At 42.7% G+C, this 21,846-nt stretch overlaps 1 protein-coding gene across 1 annotated transcript in view; it reads right to left on the minus strand.

The window, feature by feature from the left end:
• CDS2 (CDP-diacylglycerol synthase 2) overlaps nt 1–21,846 on the minus strand; it is a 36,963-nt gene that overhangs the window by 8,804 nt on the left and 6,313 nt on the right. Inside the window, exons 2-9 of the mRNA XM_032229825.1 lie at nt 12,628–12,764; nt 10,710–10,806; nt 9,584–9,681; nt 8,691–8,830; nt 8,366–8,424; nt 5,760–5,842; nt 2,336–2,423; nt 1,281–1,349 (exon numbers count right to left, since the gene is read on the minus strand). Coding sequence (XP_032085716.1) covers nt 1,281–1,349; nt 2,336–2,423; nt 5,760–5,842; nt 8,366–8,424; nt 8,691–8,830; nt 9,584–9,681; nt 10,710–10,806; nt 12,628–12,764 — 771 coding nt within the window. The remainder of the gene's footprint in view (nt 1–1,280; nt 1,350–2,335; nt 2,424–5,759; nt 5,843–8,365; nt 8,425–8,690; nt 8,831–9,583; nt 9,682–10,709; nt 10,807–12,627; nt 12,765–21,846) is intronic.

Below are 21,846 nucleotides of genomic sequence, written 5' to 3' on the forward strand. Positions count from 1 at the left end.
CTTTCAAGCTAACATCAGCTGGATATTTCAATGGAATTTTCTTGGCATTAATTCTCTATTTAGTAATTTCTTCAAACCATTTTCTTATTCTATTCCAATATTGTTTAGCCTTTGGACATGACCACCACATGTGGTAATATGTTCCTTGATTTTGCCTACATTTCCAACAGTCCAGTGATAGGTTCGGGTACATTTTAGCCAGTCTCGCTGGTGGGAGATGCCATCTATAGAACATTTTATACATATTTTCCTTGTAGGCTACTGCCATTGTCATTTATAATTTTCATTCAAAAAATTTTCCCATTTCTCCAAATCAATACTGTAGCCAAAATTTTTGGCCCAAGTTATCATAGTTTCTTTAACTTCTTCCTCCTCCATTCTGTAATTCAATAAGTAGTTGTATAATTTCTTGATCAATTTATCCTCTGTACCTTGTAAAACTTTATCTAGATCTTGCGGTTCTGTTTGGAATCTGTACTATTCTTTATATATCTAGCCTGTATCTGCATATATGACCACCAATCAATGTCTATGCCCTGTTCTTTTAGTTCTAATCTTGTTTTTAATTCTCCCTGATCGTTTAGTAAATCTTTATATATTTTTATTTTATCTATGTCTAATACATTTGGGTAGATTAACGCTTCCATCATTGATAGCCAATTCGGAATTTTAATATAGTGGGGTTTTTTAGGTTTTTTTTTGCCATACTTGTAGCAAAGTATCCCTAATTAAATGTTTCTGAAAATAACTGTGGGTTTTATTTTTGCTGTCCCATATAAACGGGTGCCATCCTAACTGCAAGTCATGGCCTTCTAAAATCAGTGTTCTTTTATTTTTTTAACTCAATACAATCTTTCATCCACATAAGAGAGAGAGTCTTACAGTGACTTCCCATCCGGTGAATGGAAGCCCATCACATACCTGGGTCATCCATATTGCTAAACTCTTAATTTTGGGAGGCTGTTTCAAACATTGACATTGGAATTGGTCTGCCTGAGACTTAAATCTTGGAACAATGGAGAGTGAGAAACCTATTTTATCCCTCCTCGCTGTTCTCATGAAGGAACATTTACAGTTCCTGTAGTCTCTCTTAGTGTTCAAATTGTCTTCATTCCAAAAAAAGGGTTGTTTGCTCATATCTTTTTCAGTCTGTATAAGCCTTTCTGTGTGAATTTCCTGGCGAATTTCCTGCATCCAATGCCTATTATAAAAGTGTCCACATTCTTCCTAGTTTCTCCTCTCAATTGTGTGGTTCTTATTAAAGTAAAACAAACACTTACTAAAAGGCCAAACACGACAGTGGCAAAGAATCCTCCAATGAACCCTTCCCAGGTTTTCTTTGGGGACAACTGCAGGTAAAAAAAAAGGAATGAATAAATAAAGAGAAAAAGAGAGAAAAAGAAAGCAGGAAGCTCAAGACCAAAACATGCAGGATTTCCAAAACTAAAACAGAAGAGGACAACTAGGAGTGTCATGATAGCAGCCTTCCAATATTTGAAGGACTGTCAGAGAGAAGAGGGGGGTCAAGCTATTCTCCAAGGCACCTGAGGGTAGAACAAGAAGCAATGGATGGAAACTAATCAAGGAGAGAAACAACTTAGAACTAAGGAGAAATTTCCTAACAATGAGAACAATTAACCAGTGGAATGCCTCCCCTCCAGAAGTTCCGTGTGTTCCAATACTGGAGGTTTTAAAGAAAAGATTGAACCACCATTTGTCTGAAATGGTATAGGGTCTCCTGTTTCAACAGGGGGTTGGACTAGAAGACCTCAAAGGGCCCTTCAAACTCTATTTGTCAGGCCTGCAGCCATCTTTTCTTGTGGATCTTTGGCCTGCCACACTTTCTATTATTCTGCTATGCATTTTCTATTGTGGGAAAATGGGAGGGGGGGATTGTATGAAGTTAGATGCTATGTAGCCATAACAACATTCTTTCTAGAAAGCCAAGGTCATCCTTTGTCTTTGCACCTCTGCACCTGACCAGAACTGGATGGGTGGAACTGCCAGCATGGCAGTGGGAAATTGGACCACATGATGGACTTGTGGTGTGGGGGCAAGATCTTTAACTTCCAACTGGGAGGGGAAAACTGGGAAGCTTACAGATTCGGGTTTTCCCAGATGGGCCAACGTGGCTCTCTTAATAAATCGGAATGTTGAGCAATCCTTTGCCTTGGATTCTGATTTAATTTTGGATGCAATTTGGAACCCTGACACTGTTATTCTGTCATTCTTATTCTGTTCCATCAGTTGGAGTGGCACATGGATGACTTTGTCCTTAACTGAAACCAAGGCTGTCCATTGCAGATGCTCCAAGCACCCCAACATAGGAACCGACCTTAATCAGCGGGGTACGTCCGAAAAAGAATCCAAACATGTATGCCATGATGTCATTGCAGATGACACAGGAAATCGGGACAATAAACCTAGACAGCATCCGAGGTGGGCAAAAGAGAAGGGAGAATTTGATTCACCTGTAGTCAGGATAATAGAACTGCCAACCAAGGGGGCTCTTTGCTTGGACAATGCTAGTTGGGACACTCAACCCCTCTGGAGACCAGGCCAGGGAAGGCGGTTTTGGATAGAGGATCTGCCCTAAACAACCAGCGAGGGTCCTTAAAGAGCTTTGCGCCCCGCCCTCTCCTTGGAAGCTGCTCCCTATTAACTCCTCAAAGCTATTTGTCACAAAGGTGCTTTTTTCCCCAAGAGGCAGCTGGACTTTCTGGGGGTTTTTTTTGAAGACTTTTGCTTATCATCCAAGAATCTTCTTCAGCTGTGACTGGATGGTAGGGAATGGAAGGATTTATATTCCTTGCAGACAGCTGATCATTTGCATCCTTTTAGAGGGTCCTTGAAGCACTTGGAGATTTATCTGTGTCCTCAGGGTCACCTGAGTAATACTAATGGTTCCTGTAGTCTGCATTTTTTTCTCTGGAAATCCATTCCTCTTCCCACACTATTCCAAGGGTGTTCATCCCAAATTGAATAGCTCAAATCTGTAAAGATTTTCTGTCATCCAGGTCCTGGTTGTCCCATTCCTTGCAGACAGCTGGTCATTTGCATCCTTTGAGAGGGTCCTTGAAGCACTTGGAGACTTTTAGCTATACAATTTGGGATGGACACCCTTGGAATGGTGTGGGAGTAGGAATGGATTTCCAGAGAAAAAAGAATTACAGACTACAGGAACCATTTGCACCATTCAGGTGACTCTGAGGACAGAGGTAAACCTCCATGTGGCCTCAACGACCCGCTCAAAGGATGCAAATGACCAGCAGTCTGCAAGGAGTATCAATCCTTCCATTCCCCACCATTCAGTCAGAGCTGAAGAAGCTTCTCAAATGAGGAGCGAAATGTCTTCAAGGAAAACCAGAAAGTCCAGAGGCCTCTTGAAAAAAAAACACTTTTGGGACAACCATGACTGAGAATCCCCACAGGCAAATTTGTCTTTTATAAAAATATAATCATATTTTATTGTATATATATAAATAAATATCTTTGTAACCTTGAAGCCAACAGATCTGAAATTTGGCAGTTCTCAGCTGGGACATGCTTCACTTTTTTTTTTTAAAAAAAAAAGCTCAATATCATTAATATTTCCACTAACTTCCCCCACCGAAACCCTAAAAAAACAGGCAGAAATACCCAGCCCCTTTCCTCTCACGACTGTACCCACCCACCCCATCATTCCACCCCCAGAGTGCTAAACCACCAACAAAAGGAAACTTGCCTAAGTTGCTCTAATTTATGCCTACATTTCTTGTATAGGCCTTAAATAGCAATAAAGGAGCCTATGCCTTTAATTTTTGAAAAGCCCCATTTTTAATATTGGTTTCATCGTTACAGTTTGAATTAATTCTCTTGCTGATGCAAAGCTTAGTTTAGAAATTACATCATCATCATCGTGCTCTTCTTCTTAATAAAGGCCAAGGTCTATTTTGGTAAATGGATTTCTCATCATTTTATTTTTTAAAAACCCAGAGGTGTGAATCAACTTCTATTAACTGTTTTCAGGCCTCCAAAAATGAACTCGGGGTGAAGCAGGCCGGTTTAATCACTGGGAATTCCGTGACAAAAACGGCAAGATGCTTTTGAAAAAATGTCAAAACAACCTGAAGAAACTTCTATTAACAACAATAACAACGACCAAAATCCTCACAATCTAAAAATGCCTGCAGCAATCTTGGATGTGAAGTTTTGGTGAAACTGACACAATTTGTTCCATGGTGTCAGCTAGTATTTATTCTGTTGTGTCCTACACACTGGTGGTCAAATGGAAATGAAGTCTACAAATGTTCAAGTTTTGCCAAGTTTGGAGAGCTCTGAACTAGACCCAACATAAGGGCAGTGTTGCTGTTAGCATGCCTGGTTTTAAGAATCAAGGTTGCATCCCTGGGGGAAACTGGCAATTAGGTCAGTCAATGCATGGATGGCATTGTGGTCCCCCGCTAGCCAGCAGAGCTGGCAGCAGAGTCGGACAGTGAGGAGGTTGGGGGCTGGGGAAAGCTCAGACGAGGGCTCTGCACCAGAGGCAGAGAGGGAGCTAGACGGCAGTGAGGCAGAGGAACAGCTGGAGCCTGTTCCCAGAGCTGCCAGAAGACAAGAACAACTAAGAAAGCAGGGTCGACTTGGGAGTAAAGCCACAGTTGGACAGTGTTTCCCCTTCCATAGGAAACAAAAGAGGTGCAAACGGGGAGGGGGATTTTGCAGGAAACAATTTGTTCCTTCAATCTGGAAAGTTTTGTTTGTGACTATAAGGGACTCTGTGCCAACTGTTGCCTTGACCTGCCTTTGGAACTAATTAGTTATCTGGCAGCTCGCCAAGCGAGATAAGGTTCGTGTGGATAAATATTCTTCTGAAAGACTGTTTGCCAAGCCTTTGCTGACTGTGAATGAAAAAAATTCAGTCGTGTAAATAAAAGAAGTTTTGTCGGGACCAAGACTCCGCTTTATGCTTGTTAAGGTAGCCTAGATCGATCAGATGGATCGATAGATGGTCTTGCACACTTATGTGTGAGAGAGCAGTGGGGGGTCAAACTAACCGAGAATGAGAACTGGCAAAGCGTAAGTGGATGTTCACCCAGATCTGGTCAAACATTTACACCTGCTGTGCTTGGCCCCTTCCAGCTGAAGGAAGCCCTCTGTGTTGCTAAAGTGTCTTTCCGGTTCCTTAGCACCTAGAGGTGGCTTGAAAAAAGACCCCGCTCCCCCAAAAAAAATTACAGTTGCAAAGAGTCCCAAATGGATATCCCTTCACCCAGAACTGAACCAAAAAACACCCATTAAGCTCTGACCCCCCCCCCCCCCATGATCAGAGCTGGACTGGCAAATTGCAATGCTCAAAAGCACTCTGCGTACTTAGGCCTGATGTGCGCCTTTCACACCATGCTCAAGAGAGAGAAAAGCTTCTGGAAGATGCTTCAAGGCAATCGTGCGTGTGGATTAATGTGTAATCGCTACTGCTCAAGACTCCCAAGGGGCAATCCCCTCATCTTTAGTAAAAGCACAGTCGCTTAGAGAGGTTTTGAGACTTGAGCAGGGTCTTCTGCTTTGTGGAGACCAGAAGCGCTCCCCAGCCCCCAGCCCATTAACACACCTCCCCACCCCCACCCCTTGAGCCAGAGACCTAGGAAGTCTTCCTCTCCGTAGGACCCATCATGCAGCAGCTACATGCACAAGGTCTTTCGTACTGGATGCTGCCAAGCCCATCCTCCCCAGCAAAGGATGGAGGGGAGCGGCGTACCCTGCCCGCTGCGCTGACTCACCAGATCATTCCTTCAAACAGGTTGTGAATGATGAGGTGCGACTGGGTAACAACTATTAGCAAAGTCACATGGGTCCAGCCAAACTAGAAAGAGAGAACATGCAGTCCAGTTTGGAGAAGAAAACATTTCTTGGAGACAAGCCAAAATGCTAAGAAAACACACGGCCATATAATTTATATATATGTATGTATATTCTGCACATACCCCGTTCCCCCGAAAATAAGACCTCTCCGGATAATAAACCCAATTGGGCTTTTGAGTGCATGCGCTAAAATAAGCTCTCCCCGAAAATATTGCAACAGCCATGAGGTGACCAAGCTCGCTGCCTGCTGCACCTCAAAAATAATAAGACCTCCCCAAAAATAAGGCAATTTCACTTATTTCGGGGAGGGGGTCAAAAGAAAATAAGACCCCGTCTTATTTTCAGGGAAACATGGTATATATAACAAAGAAAGGGGGAAGAGAGGAGGACAGAAAGAGAGATGGTGGGTACAGCTGAACTCCCATTGGTCTTTCTTTTTTCCAGACCAAAAGTATTTTTGTAGTATTTGTATATATTTATCATATTTGTGAGAAAAACCAGAAAGATACAATAGTCTTCCGCTTACAACCATTCAGTTAGTGACTGTTCAAAGTTACAACAGCACTAAAAAGAGTGACTTACAACTGGTCCTCGGACTTACGCCTGTAATAGCATTCGTATGATCAAGGTTGACCAGATTCAAAAGCTCCTGAACATTTCAGAACCCTGGTCGACAATTCCATTTCTATTTGGAGCGACTGCCTTAAAAACATATGGACACTTGGTCTCCATCCACCCTTGCTGACATGAGTGGAAGGTCTATTTTAAGCGCTTTCACAATTTAAGGGAGTGACTCGTCCAAGCTTCAGGAGAAAGCAACCTTGGTTGTCTGAAGAAGTGGTATCACCTCATCATCATCGTTTCATGACCCCATAATCCCTTGCAGGGTAGAGTCTGGGCAACTGAATGGAGCTAGCAGAATGTTTAATGGCCAGATGCCCTACCTGTCGCCAGTGTGAAGTTTGTTCAGCAGATATATTCTCAAGTGTGCCCAGAGAGAGAAATATCTGCCTCTATCTAGGATTGAACTCACAGCATCCTGACAGTGAGGCGAGAGCTCCACTTCTAGGCCACCGCACCACTCCAAGAGGCATCAACACATGATAAGCACAAATACCCGAGGTGGCGCAGTGGTTAAATGCAGCACTGCAGGCTACTTCAGCTGACTGCAGTTCTGCAGTTCGGCTGTTCAAATCTTACCGGCTCAGGGTTGACTCAGCCTTCCATCCTTCCGAGGTGGGTAAAATGAGGACCCAGATTGTTGTTGGGGGCAATATGCTGACTCTGTAAACCGCTTAGAGAGGGCTGAAAGCCCTATGAAGCGGTATATAAGTCTAACTGCTATTGCTATTGCTAAAAAATACATAAAAGATGCGGCAGTCAACAAGGACCTTCAGACTTTACCTTTCGGGTAAGAACTCATACATGTTATCATAAAGGTGCTAGAGCAGGGAGTCTCCAACCTTGGCAACTCTAAGCCTGGAGGACTTCTGGTCCTGGCTGTGGAATTCTGGGAGTTGAAATCCTCCAGGGTGAGTTGCCAAGGTTGTAGATCCTTATCCTAGAGAGGAGACCAGATTGTCTGAAGGATGATCTTCATTCATATCCCTTTCCCCAACATTTAAGTATCGCAAAGATGGGGGTAAAGTTCTTCAGCCCTTCTCGGTGGTGACCCCATAGTTATCTATGCCCTTTACTCAAGGATGTCTTGGACAGGCTTATAGATTGGCCCCTCATTAGTAAGGGGAGATTCTGGGTCATGACCTTTCTCCCACCTCCTCTGAGCGCCTCTCCTCATCCCACTTGCAAAACTCTACATCTAACCACACCACCTACTTCTGTTTTTGAAATGTTACTGCGAATTTTGTATTCGGCTTTGCAATACAGTTGCATCCTAACTTTATGGATGGAAGACTGAAGCCCTAAAGGTAGTCATTTATTTATTTTTGAATAATTAATCTAAGCCTAAAAAAGTTCAGGACCAGGAGGTTATTTGCTAAAGTTAATCTACTTTGCATGTTTTTGATCTGCTCTAGGACAGTTTTTTCTCAACACTTGACAATTTTAAGGCATTCAAGTTAAAATGAAATGAGTTGAAGTCTTGTCTCAGAGTTGCCAAGAATGAGAAGAAACTGGAAGATTTGATTTTCAAACTCTCCACTGAAGTAACTCTTTAGTTAGCCTACTTTACTGGGTGTCCATGTTGAACAGACTGAAGTACTATGGAGTACAGAGCCCAGATATGAAGTGTAAATAAAGTAGAAAAAAAAGGATATTTATGAGAGCTGAATGTTGAGACGGACGAAAGATCAAAGATACCAAGGAAGCTTTCACAATATCTATAAACCCAGGAGTTGTCAGTTTCTCCGCTCAGGCAAAACCTCTACAGGTTTTGTTGTTGTATCCGAGTGCCAATTTTGTGTCAGTTTCCATCTCTCTCTCTCTCATCCTTTCCCCCGCTACCCCCGCCTCCATGGTGGGCTATTAAACTCTAAAAGCACAGAATCCATTTACTTAATCTTACCATGTAAAACTGAAGACGATAATGCTTTTTCACCAGGCTCAAGACGAACATGCAAAAGCCTGCAGCAGAAGAAAGAAAATGGGATTGAAGAGGGACTGGCTGTTCGCCTGCTCTCTGCTCACCCACAAGGAGCAGGGTATAGAGCAGGGGCATCAAACACAAGGCCCGTGGACTGAATCCGTCACAACCCTGATGTGACCCTCAATGAAATCGAGTTTGACACGCCTGGAAGAGAGAGTCCAAATTGGTGATGTGCTCGACTCTTCCTGGGTCTCCACATAGTCGCCTACCTGCATAAACCCAAGCGAGAGATCGCAAGGCCTACCTGTTAAGTAGAGGGTGAAGGAAATGAAACGGTGATATTTGCTAAGAATGCGTAAGGGCTCCTCCCTCTGGACCAGAGTGAAAAAATAATCTGTCACCGTCTCGCCGTAGAAGAAATAGTTCACACAGAGCAGGAAGTACCTGAAAAATACTTTTTTTTAATTGAGCCTTATTTGTGCTTTTTCCCAAGGGGTGGTTAGAATTCCTCAGGGGGAGGGCCTTCCATTAAACCCAAAAGATAAATCTCTGGTTTTCCTTCCATACTCACTTTAAGAATTTTCTCTATTAAGAGCAGGGGGGGGGGGATTTAGCCAGTTCACACCAGTTCAATTAACAAAATGTTAATTTTGCATCTGGTTCACTGAACCAGTTGTTGCAAGGATTCACTGGCCCTTCCCAGGAGTTCCCATGCGGCCCCTTCATTGTGCCAGGTAAGTGCAGGGCCTGTGCAGAGGCTCTGGGAGGGTGAAAAGTGGGCCTCCCAGAAGTCCAGACATGGCCCGTTTCCAGCCTCCAGAGCCCAGGGAAGGGTGAAAAACAGGCCTACCGGAAGTAGCTGTTTCCAGCCTCCGGAGCCCGGGAGAGGCTGTTTTCGCCCTCCTGGAGACTTGAGGGAAGTCTCCGGAGCCTGGGGAGGGCAAAAACCCTGCCGTGGTGCAGGAGGCTGAGTAGGTCACACTCACCGTGGCCACGCCCACCTAGCAACCAGGCAGAGAACTGGTTGCTAACATTTTTCAATCCCATCCCTGATTAAGGGGCACTTTCTAAATAGGGGGTCATCCCAAAAAGAACTTTCACCAAGGATGACAAGCTAAGAAGGCTTATCCTTGGTGTGAGTTTCTCCACACCATACATACAAATAAACAAAATAAACAACTCTGTCTCCAAACTTACCAACTCAGTGTCCTGAACCAGGGCAGCTCATAGGAATGGTACACGTTGTAACCAATGGTGATGATCTCGTGGAAGCATTTGATCTGGACACACATGACCTGCAAGACATTTTACATCTCGATTTTTGTGCCAATCATAATTTCTTCAGACAGGTGGGTGGGGATCATTTAGCCCCAAATCTTTTAGCCTGGGGATAGTATAATCATAACAGAGACGGAGCTCAAATTAGTTTATCTTATCTACAACTGCTCTTAACTGGGGATGAGGGGAGCTGCAACCCTAACAGCAACCAGTTTGGTCTAGTGGTTAGGACACCAGACCAGAAAGAAAGATTGACTTTAGTCTCCATCACCAGGAGACTGGGAGTTCTAGTCCAGCCTTAGGTATAAAATCTGGCTAGGTGACTTTGGGCCAATCAGTCTCTCTCAACCCAACCTGTCTCAGAGGGGAAACGGGAGGAAAGTGTAAGGTATGTTCCCCTTGAATTATTTGTAAAAAATAATAAAGGCAAGATACAAATAAAAAAAAATACCATCCAGATTTCTGGGGAAGAATGAAGAGCTAGCGAGTAGATCAGCTTTTTGCAATGTCTCTCTGGACAAGGAGTGGGCTGGAGATCGCCCTCAAGTGCTCCAGACAGCCGCTCCTTGTGAAGGGACGACAAGAGAGCAGCAAGTTTATACTTCTGGGATAGGAGGAAATAGCCTCCTGGCTCCAGCTGCCTTTGAAAGCTGATGTATTTCCTTTTTCTAATTACTTTCGGAAATTGCTTGTTGCTTTTCGGTTTTAGAAAACTTTGGATTGGCAACTTTGAGAGCATCGGGTAAATGTTCTTCTTACAAAAGAAGTTTTAAATACAAGCTTAAGAACTTTAAAAATGTGTTTGAAATAAACCACAAAAGGCTGATTAGAACGTGGATTCAGGAAAGTTGCAAATGGTTCCTTTCTCGGACATGGGTTCAACTTTCCTCCCTCCAACCCCATCCTCACCCCCACCCAATTTGGATTATCTTCTAACCTAAAATCCAAGCCATCCACCCATCTGGAGAATGGAACATCTCCAAAGCTCTCCCCACTCCCAGAGAGAGAGAGAGATAAAAACTTTTCAGACACAACAAGGACTTACAATCATCATCAACACCATGGGTCCTAAGTAGATGATGATGAAGAAGAAGACAATCATGGCCAGCGTCAAGATGCCCCTCACCCACCAGTTCTTCCATCTGCAAGAGAGGATGAGTCAAGGTTGAACTCCGGAGAGCTCTAATTGCAACAGCATAAGACTATGATCTGTCTGCTTTTTTCTTTAACATCTGTCTGTCTGTCTGTCTGTCTGTCTGTCTGTGTTCCAGCATAACTCTGGAACGTCTCAAGCAATTTCAACCAAATCTGGTACACAGATGAATTACCCTCTGGAAAAAAATATTGTGGCCGTAATACACCCCTAACACTCCTCAGGGTGTGTGTTCTGTTAAGATACAGCCTGTTGTGCTGTAAAATAGCTTTTACTGTGCAGCGCAGTGGAGTTGCCATGGTAAGAGCTTCACAGTACTCCACAAGGGGGCTCCCTTTGGTAAGGGGGAAAATCCAATGTTAGAAATTATGTTTGGTCCGGACATTCTCTCCCCCCCCCCCCGTAAATAAATACCCAGGCAACGCCAGGTAATCGGCTAATAAACAATAAAACTCAAAAGCCAGAAGATTTTTTAATCAAATAATCCAATGTATTGCATAACTGCCTATCGATGCCGAACTTCATTTCAATCAGCTCCTTGTGTTCTTGTTACATTTTTAGCAGAGACAACGGGCAGCTGATTCTAGCACCAGCGCTTCCTGCCAGAACACGGGGGTCCCCGGAGATCTGCCTGCAGAAGCTGACGGACTGAATGCCGATGAAGAGAAGGAGGACTGCAGAATCGTAGCTGCTGGGCCCAGCAGATAAGTGAACCCACCCAGCAAGCAGCCTTTAAATGCAAATTGAACTGTGTTTAAATCATCTTTATATCTTCATAAATATTTAGGAGGACACAGACATCCTTGTAAATGAAGGACAGGCAGTCCAAGCTTCCAATCCAGAGAAGGCAGAAGGAGATCTGGAGGTGATGAGTAAGAGATTCAGACTGCCCTTTTCTGTTCTGACCTAGACTTCCCAAGAGCATGAAGTGAACTCCTGGTCCCGACAAAAAACTCTTTTATGAACTGAAGGCAGCTCATAACTGTCGGATGACTCTGGCCCCCTCTCTGACTCTGACACAGAGCCCTCATCAGAGCCTTCCCCAGCCTCCAGGACTGGCCCATGTTCCTCTCCAACCTCCTCCCTGTCTGAATCTGCTGCCAGCTCTTCTTGCCGCTAGCGGGCTACAACAGATAGCCAGGAGACAGGTTTTCTGTCAGTTCCTGAATGAAGCCATTCAGGAAAAAGATTCTCCATCCTGATCTTAGCCTATGGTGAAGGGGCAGGAAGTGAGTCAGAACTCAGCTGGGAAAATTCCTGAGACACAATGTCGCATAGCAAGAAAAGAGGGAGATGCTGTTGGCAGTTATGTTACCGCCACTTTGGCACCAGCTCCTCCTCCACAGGATGGTCCATCAGGTAAACCCAATTCATAGTAACTCTCCCTCCCTCCAACGCTCAAGTATGTTTTGGTATCACAGTTGCCAATTCTGAAGCTGGCCTGACAGAGGCAGGTTCAGGGTTGCCACCCTGAGGGATAGGGAGGGTGGAATACAGATTGTTGGGTTTTGTAGCCAAAACAAAACACTTTCTCCTGGGAACCAAGAACATTCCCAGAGGCGCTGGAGAGAGAAGGAGCGATGTCACCAGGTAATAGGACAGGACCCTGATTGGACCATGTGACTGATTGTTTGGGGAAGGAGGAAAAACTTTTTACTTTTAATTAGGTGAAAACCGTGGGAACCTTCATAGTCGGTTTGCACCAGCCTGTGCCAATATGATACATCCAATAAATGTATTCTTTGAGGAACCTGCTTGCATAGGAGTTCTGTTTGCTATGGTGCATTACTTGGAACCCTGACAATGGTACCTTGAGGACAGGCGCGACAGTGCTCTGTTGAGAACCTCAGGGGTATCATCGGCCGAAGAGGGCGGGGCGGCTTCCGATTTATTCTCGCTATCCGATGCAGTTTCTCCTCCATCAAGCTTGTTTTCCAGCTCTGATTCCTGCAAAGTAAGACATGTGAGGGGTTTCCAGCAAGTCGGGATGGGAACGCAGAAGTAATTCAAGGTTGCCTGCCATTCACGCACTCAAACCTGCCTCAATCCATCTCTGAACAAACAGCTAAGCTGGACCCTACCTTCACCCACAATGTTTAGCTGCAGCTTCTCAACGGGGTTTGATGACCGAGTCAATGCTTTCGCAGCCTTCGAAAACAACTCTATTGAAAATGTCATGCAACTGGCAGAAGACAAGGAGAATCCGCCAAAATCAAGCAGATAAAGTGAATTAGGGCTTTAGAAGAACATCTGTTAATCGACCCAACAAAACTAGTCATAAGCCCCAAGATTTTGTGGAGGGTTGTGAGCTGAAAGAACGCAAATATAGCAATAGCCCTCAGGCTGATATACTGCTTCCCTATGCTTCCCAGCCCTCTCTAAGCGCTTTACAGAGTCAGCCTCTTGCCCCCAACAATCTGGGTCCTCATTTGACTGACCTTGGAAGGACAGAAGGCTGAGCCTGGTGAGGTTTGAACTGCCAAATTGCTGGCAGCGGTAGCCTGCAATACTGCACACTAACCATTGCACCACCACGGTTCTTGGTATATAACTTGAGTAGGAGAATTTGAAAAGAGTTTGCGGGTGGGAGTGAGGCGGGTGGGGGGAATGGAATTTAAAAGGTGTTTTTTTCGCATAGTTGATTCTTCTGCCAAGTGTTTAAAGTAGCCAAGTCACTAACTTATCAACTGCAGTGATTCACTTAACAACTGTGGCAAGATATATCGCAAAATGGGGCAAAACTCACTTCTGCCCACAACAAGGCAACGTAGATAGGATGACACTAAAAATTGTAAGTAAAAGCCTATTTGTTCATAGACTCATTAGCTTGCTGGAATTTTTACAAAAGAGCAGAGTAAATAAAAAGAAAAATAGGGACCAAAAAATGGGTCAGGGATAAATTGTTCAAAGGCCAAGGAGAACATTTTCATCCCTGAGAGGTGGGCTGGGTGCAAAGCATAAGCATTCTAGCCAATTTTTTTTTTTTAAAAAAACATGATTGCAAATAAATCCCAGTGTTTGTATTGCTTTTATGTAATCGTAATTGTAGTTTCATTTTGATTTTTCAATTCTGACTGCACTTGGCCCGGGTAAGGCCACATCATAAATAATTTTTGTTTTGTTTTGCTTGTTTACCATATAAGCACACAATCATAAACGTCGCATTTTGATTTATTCACATTTTTTCATTCATTTGCCATCAGAGCTCAGCCTTAAATATTTCTTAAAACATAGACGCAGTGGAAGAAAAGAAAAATAATAAGTAGATAGATGGCAAGGAGAGTTTGGGCAGGAACTTTCTGCAGACAGAAAGCTTTGTCTGTGCAGCTTATTTACTTTGCATGGGCTGATGAGGTCTGACTAGAACTGGACTCAGAGGGGATGCAAGTTCAGAGTATCTTCTGACCGGATGTATCCTTGCAGCACTGATAATTATAGAGGAATGGGCTTCATGTGGACAGGGGAGAAGGAAATCATATAAGCAATCCAGAAATCAAAACGCCAGCTAAGCGGCCCTCCTTCCATCTCTTCCTCCGCCAACCCCTAGTATGTGCAGCTGACTGGAAAGGCCAGTGAGATGCTCCATAATGGCCCAACCCAGATGGTTTCCATAGAAACTGCCTCCTGCTCTCCCATGTACAATGCAAAGGTTTGTGATGCTTCCTTGCGCTCGTTACAAAACTCGGCTGACAGGCAAACACAAAGCAGCTGACAGGCAAACACAAAGCGGTCACTTCCGACACAGGTGGCCAAAACTAATGTTGCTAGGGGAGGCGTTTGTTAAGTGAGCTTTGCCCCATTTTATGAACCTTTTCTTTGTTAAGCCAATCAACACATTTATTAAATTAGTTACACGGTGGTGAAGTGGGAATCAGGTTTCCCCGTTGATGGAAGGTTGCAAAAGGAGATGCTGCAATCGTCATAAATCTGAGTCCATTTGTCAAGCATTTGAATTTTGATCAGATCACCATGGGGATACTGCAACGATGGTAGTATGTGTGAAGAACAGTCATGAGTGACTTTTTCAGTAACTTCAATTGTAACTTTGAATGGTCACTAAGAGAACTGTTGCAAATCAAAGACTACCTGTACTTCCTCTACACACACACACACACACACACACACACACACAAAACACCATCTCCAAACCCTAGTAGGCCAAATCAGGCTTACTCGTATTAGCTGTCATGGCAATACCCAAGGTAGGATTTTAAAAAATGGATTAAACGTTCATTAAGCACAGTGCTTTGATCAGCAGTTTTATGGACGTGAAAGTGATCCAGATGAACAATTGGCTTCGAATATGAACATATTTATTTACAGATTAACAGTGTCGGAAGGGACTTTGTGGGTCATCTACTCCAACCCCCGTCCAAGCAGGAGACCCTACACCATTTCTGACAGGTGGCAGGCAAGTCTCTTCTTGAAAGCTTCCAGGGATGAAGCTCCCACAAATTCTGAAGTCAACTTCTTTGCCATGGGTTGATTGTTCTGTCAGGAAATTCCTCCTTATTTCCAGGTTGAATCTCTCCTTGATCAGTTTCCATCCATTATTCCTTGTTTGGTTTTCAGAGGCTTTGGAGAATAGCTTGAGTCCTTCCTCTCTGTGGCAGCCCCTCAAATACTGGAAGGCTGCTCTCTTGTCTCCCCTGGTCCTTCTCTTCACTAGACTAGCCAGGCCCAGTTCCTGCAACCGTTCTTCATATGTTTTGGCCTCCAGTCCCCTTGCAAACATGTCCAAGTTTGAAGCCATTGCTACAGATGCAATATAGGTATGTCCATAAATATATGTTTATGGGTGAAGGCTTCTGAGAATGCCACTGCATTCTGCAACCGTCATAAAGAGGAATCAGTTGTCCAGCATCCGGATTTCGATCGCGTGACAATGTTGGGGATGTTGCAATGGTCGTACAAAATGGTCAAAAGTCACTTTTTAAAAGTGCCTTCAGTTGTAACTTTGACTAAACGGTGACTAAATGAACTGCAGTTATGTTGTGGACTACCTGTATTCGTCTCTACAAAAAGGCTTAAAATAGACCAAGACCGAAAATGGGTTGTTGTTGGGCAAATGGAGAGAAGAGAGAAGAGGAATGTCTTTATCTTATCAGTGATAAGGGTTTGAATCAACCCAGGAGACGCCAGGCTGATGCAGAGTTATGCAATAGGGACAAGCTGGAATTGTCATTCTGGAAAGGCCCATCAAACGCAGCCACATCACAAGTGTCACCCTGCTCTACGCCTGCAATGTTTTGTTTTCATCAAAAGTTTATCGATAGCCTTGCTTGGATGCTCCCCTGCCCTCCCATTTATTTTGGACACACTCAAAATACTGGCGTGACCTTCCTTCCGTTGGCGGTCCTGAGATGTTAGTCATCAATCATGCAGCTGCAGAAAAGCCAAATAAAGGGCAGTGATGCTTGAGCCAAGATTTGAAATCCAGGATTCCCCCAACCTGGTGCTCTATGGATACTTGGCATAGCTCACCCTTTTTCCAGTATTCAGCTGCTTCTTCAAGCTGGGAAATCCTTGTGAAGTCCAGCAGCCAGAATGTCTAGATCAGGGGTGTCCAAACTTAGGAACTTTAAGACTTATGGACTTCAACTTCCAGAATTCCCCAGCCAGCCAATTCTGGAAGTTGAAGTCCACAAGTCTTAAAGTTGCCAAGTTTGAAGACCTCTGATCTAAGTGGAGAGATTGCAGAGGAAGGGCTTACATGAGAGTAAATTATGCTGGCTGGGGAATTCTGCGAGTTGAAGTCCACAAATCTTAAAGTTGCCAAGTTTGGACATACCTGGCCTAGATTATTTAGCCGTGACAGAGGCATGTTTGCCCTGGATGCACCACGGGGAGACTAAGTCTACATTGCATCCCATTTAATTCTATTCGTAATTTTATTTGTCACTCATCCTGTGTTAGTTAGTTAGTTTACTTTATTGATTAGCCTTTGGGCCATATCAAAGGGCAGAGTTCCAGACACAATTATTATTACTAAAATCCGATAAAAACAATTTAAAATGGAATTGGAATAAAACACAGTTTAAAATGATTTTTGAATAAAACACAGTTTAAAATCAAATTGGAATAAAATGCAATAATTTAATATATAAATAAAGTGATAAAATTATGTTTCAGTGTCACTTCTGCAATCTACCCCAATCAGTCGCACATATGCAGATCTCAACTGAACCATTTTGTTTAACGACTGTGCTGGGTTAAATGTTATTTTCTGGTTCTGGCTGCACATTAGGGAAGTTGTTTGGATATGGGGATCCCAATGGGTCCTTCGTTTGGTATATGGACCAAGGAACCTGGCTCTCACCCCCTTACGCAAGCAACAATCCAATAGGATGTGAGCCAGGCCTTCTACCTCTGCTGCTCTGCAAATGCAGAGACGCTCCTTGTAGGGTATAGAATGGAATCTCCCATATCTGACCATTGTGTCAAGCCGTTCAAATCTCTCTTGCGTAAATATCTCCCTAAGATGTTTTGGCAGTTGTAACTTCAAATAGCTGCCTATTTGAAAAGTTGTACTATGTGTTTTTTATAATAATTCACTGTTCTGGGTGTTTTATATTTTGATGCACGTTTTATATGCTTTTTTTGTGAATTTGTATGCATTAAGGCTGCATTCTGTAACGCCGTATGAAATAATAATAGCTCAACTGGAAACTCCTGCTGTTGTCCTTCAGAAGGCAATGAGAGCTCATCATTTCTAAAGCAATATAAAGAGATATTGATGCTTTGTTGTTATCTGGAAGTTGGCGATGCCACCATACAGTACACCTGTAACAGGGCAAAAATCCACTAATTCTGGATGATTTCTCATCTGGCCACATCAGCATCTGGACCTCTCCAGATGTCCCATTTCCACCTATTGATAGATAGCCATTGAGATGTCCTAGGTTGGGAGGAAAATAACAAGGGGTCTCAGAGGTCTTATAGTCCAACCCCCTGCTCAAACAGGAGACCTTATACCATTTAAGACATATAGTTATCCAGCATTTTCTTTAAAACTTCCAGTGTTGGGGCATTCACAACTTCTGGAAGCAAGTTGTTCCATTGATTAATTGTTCCTAACTGTCAGGAATTTTCTCCTTAGTTCAAAGTTGCTTCTCTCCTTGATTAGTTTCTTTTTTTTTAAATATCATTTTTTATTCAGCATTTTAAAACATTAAAATCACAATTACACATTTACAGCTTTCCACTATTGGTATTTTTCCCCTAATTTCTACTTTTCCATTCTACGGCCTATTGTTTCATACATATACTTCCTTGTTTCATGATTATTATTTTTAGAATATGTACAACATATATACAACATTTACATCTCTATTGATTTCTGAATATATACCATCTCCTTTTGTTATATTTTCTGTACACTCATTATGCATTAATTTCACACCTCTTTTTCAGCCAATTATACCACCTATTCCATATCTTGTAATACTCTGTTTCCTCTCTATCCCTTAGTTCCATCGTTAATTTATCCATTTCCGCGCATTCTAGCACCCTTTTTAGGATCTCAGCGTTTGAGGGGGATGGTTTTTTTGTTTCCAGTTTTGGGCAAATGAGATTCTGGCTGCGGTAATTATATGAAGCATAATATATTGAATTTCTTTGCTTATATTTCATTTTATTATTCCCCAAAGAAACAGGGTGAGTTTCTATCCGTTGCTTCTTGTCCTGCCTTCAGGTGCTTTGGAGAATAGGTTGACCCCCTCTTCTTTGGGGCAGCCCCTCAAATACTGGAAGGCTGCTATCATGTCCCTCCTAGTCCTTCTTTTCATACCCAGTTCCTGCAAGTTTTAGCCTTCAGGCCCTTCACCCTCTTTATTGCTCCAGATCAACATCTGCTAAAGTATCAAGATGCTGGGTTGCTAAATAGAGAGCAAATAACAAGCCCGCAGGCCTCATAAGGAAGCATTGCTTAACAAGTAGTATCAGGTTGAGACACCTCCTCCACACCAGCACTGAGCTTCCTGCTATGAATCTGTGTAAACAGAGGCATAGATTCAAAATCACGTGGAGGATTAGTACCGCTTTGTAAAGCTTTAGTAAGGCCACACCTGGAATGCAACCTCCAGTTTTGGTCACCTCATTACAAAAAAGATGTTGAGACGTTGGAAAAAGGGTAGAGAAGAGCAACTAAAGGCCTGGAGGCTTAAACATACGAAGAATGGTTGCAAGATTTGAGTTTTACTAGTCTAGAAAAAAGAAGAATTAGGGGGTGGGATGGGGGGCACGATAGCAACATTCTAGTACTTGAGGGGCTGCAACAAAGAAGAGAGGATCAATATATTTTCCAAAGCACCAAAAGGCAGAACAAGAAGCAATGGATGGAAACTAATCAAGGAGAGAAGCAATCTGGAATTAAGGAGATCCTAACTGTGAGGCCAATTAACCAGTGGAACAACTTGCCACCAGAAGTTGTGGATGCACCATCATTGGAAGTCTTTAGGAAGAGACTGGACAGCCACCTATCTGAAATGGGATAGGATCTCCTGATTGAGCAGGGGGTTGGACTAGAACACCTCCAAGGTCCCTTCCAGCTCTATTCTCATTAATTGATTGAATCCTTCTGTAATCTAAACAGCTACTCATACTCCAGAGGGAAATTTGCAACGGAAGGCTATTATGTTTCCAAAACGCCAGCATCCAACAGCCCATTAGGGGAAAACCACTAAAACGAAGCTATTAGCCTGATTGCTCAAGGAATGAACTATTCTTCCTCCCTCTTGCTAATGATTTTCTAAGCAAAGGAAGGAAAAGGGTATTTCGGTACATCTTCCATTTCTTGCTGGATCCTGTCTGACTCGCAGGCATTGGCCGAGTGTAAAAACTCAAATGTTCACGGCTCATAGAAAGGAAATGGCTTAAGTTCCTGTGAGTTTATTTTAACCACACACACAGAAATGCATGGACATGCACATGAATGCACAGACACACGCACACACACACGCACACACACACAAAGGGCAAGTAGTGGAAGCAGAATTCCATAAAAGGAAAAGCATTCCTTAAAATGTACTCCGTAGACAGGATGCTAACAGCAGAAGTCAACGGGGTTTATATCTTGCGGTAAAACGAGGCAGAAAAAATCAAAGGAAAAACATGGTGATCTCTATTTTTAATAAGGAAAATTAAAAAAACGTTCTTTTAACAGTCCTGCAAATAAAATAAAATAAATCCTGTTATACAATCGGACCAGAATGAAGCCTCAGGAGACTGTTGCTCATTTTTTATTTCCTTGCTAAAGGTGACTTTCTCTTCTTGGTCTATTTCAGGATGGCGAACCTCTTGAGGCTGGGATTTCTCTTTCAGGCACCATCGTGGATTACAGTAGGGGTCTCCAACATGGGCAACTTTAAGCTTTGCTGCCTGGGGGATTCTGGGAGTTGAAATCTGCCAGGCTTAAAGTTGCCAAGTTTGGACACCCCCTGGCTTACAGTAATGTACAACAACAGTGCCTTGAGATTAGTAAGATGTTTGCAGGACTCCCCCAAAAATAAAAATATTGGAATAAAGCATTTCCTACCACCGTTTTCTTTTAGCATTAAATTTGGGTAGTTGGGGCGGGGTGGTGGCGGCGGGGGATTTTGCTCCACTGAATTCTGGCCCATTTCCAAATGTTGGAACTTGGCTGATCTTAATTGAAATGTTTACACTGTGGTTTCCAAGACACACACGTCTTGCCGTCACAGGACAGGATTTCCCAGAGTGGAATAATAGGCAAGGATATCTTGGTTCCAGGACTCTTAAGAGATGCAGTCCGTCATGTTGATGGACAATATTATCTGCAAGAAAAATAATCCAAAAAAATTTGGGGGGGGGGGAGAAATGATACCTTTTGGGGCACCCAGTTGAGCTCTTTCCTGCCCTGAAATCCAATTCTTCCTTTTCAGCTATTCCAACCTAACACTTAGTGTCCAACCTGTAACCACTCAGCTTTATCCCATCCTCACCTTTCTTTCTGAATTGCTCATATTTCCTCTTCTTGGCTGCCTTGTTTCTAAGACAAGCATTTTCCACCTTGAATTTTTTTTAAAAAAACCAATCAACAATAGGCTGCCCTTTCTGGCACTTACAGGAAGCAGAATCCAAAGAAACCGGTTCCTTCTGGGACACTGTAGATCCCACATGGTGAATGGAAGGTCCCCATGAGCAAAGCACAGAAAGCAGGAATGAGGCTGGAATCTAATATTGCATATAATCCATGTTGCATAGAATGTACTAGATAAGTAGGTAAGAGGTAGGCAAGCAGGCAGACATAGGATAGGTAGGTAGGTAGATAGGTAGATAGGTAGATAGATAGGAAAGGCAGATACAGAGAGGGAGGGGGAGATACGAGATAGATGACAGAGATAGATAGATAGATAGATAGATAGATAGATAGATAGAAAGATAGATGATAGATAGATAAGAGAGAGAGATGGAGAGAGAAGAAAGATAGATATAAGAGATGAGAGAGAGATAAGACAGAGATAGATAGACAGACGACAGATAGACAGATGAAGAGATACAGCTATAGATAGATAGATAGATAGATAGAAGATAAATAGAAGATAAATAGATGAGAGAGAGAGAAAATAGAAGATAGATGAGAGAGAGAGAAAAAAGACAGAGATAGATAGATAGATGATAGATAAGAGAGAGAAGATAGATAAGATAGACAGACAGACATACAGATAAATAGATAGATAGATAGATAGATACATACATATATATATATGATAGATAGAAGATAAATAGATGAGAGAGATAGAAGATAGAGAAAAAATAGATAAGACAGATATATATATATATATATATATATATATATATATATATATATATATATATATATAAAAATAAATAAGACAGATAGATTGATAAATAGATAAAGATAGATATATAGAAGATAGATAAGAGAGAGAGAAGATAGAAAAGACAGAGATAGAAAGACAGACAGACAGACAGACAGACAGACAGACATACATACATACATACATACATACATACATACATACATATATATATATATATATATATA

The sequence above is a fragment of the Thamnophis elegans genome, chromosome 13 (assembly GCF_009769535.1).
Source record: "Thamnophis elegans isolate rThaEle1 chromosome 13, rThaEle1.pri, whole genome shotgun sequence".
Lineage (NCBI taxonomy): Eukaryota > Metazoa > Chordata > Lepidosauria > Squamata > Colubridae > Thamnophis > Thamnophis elegans.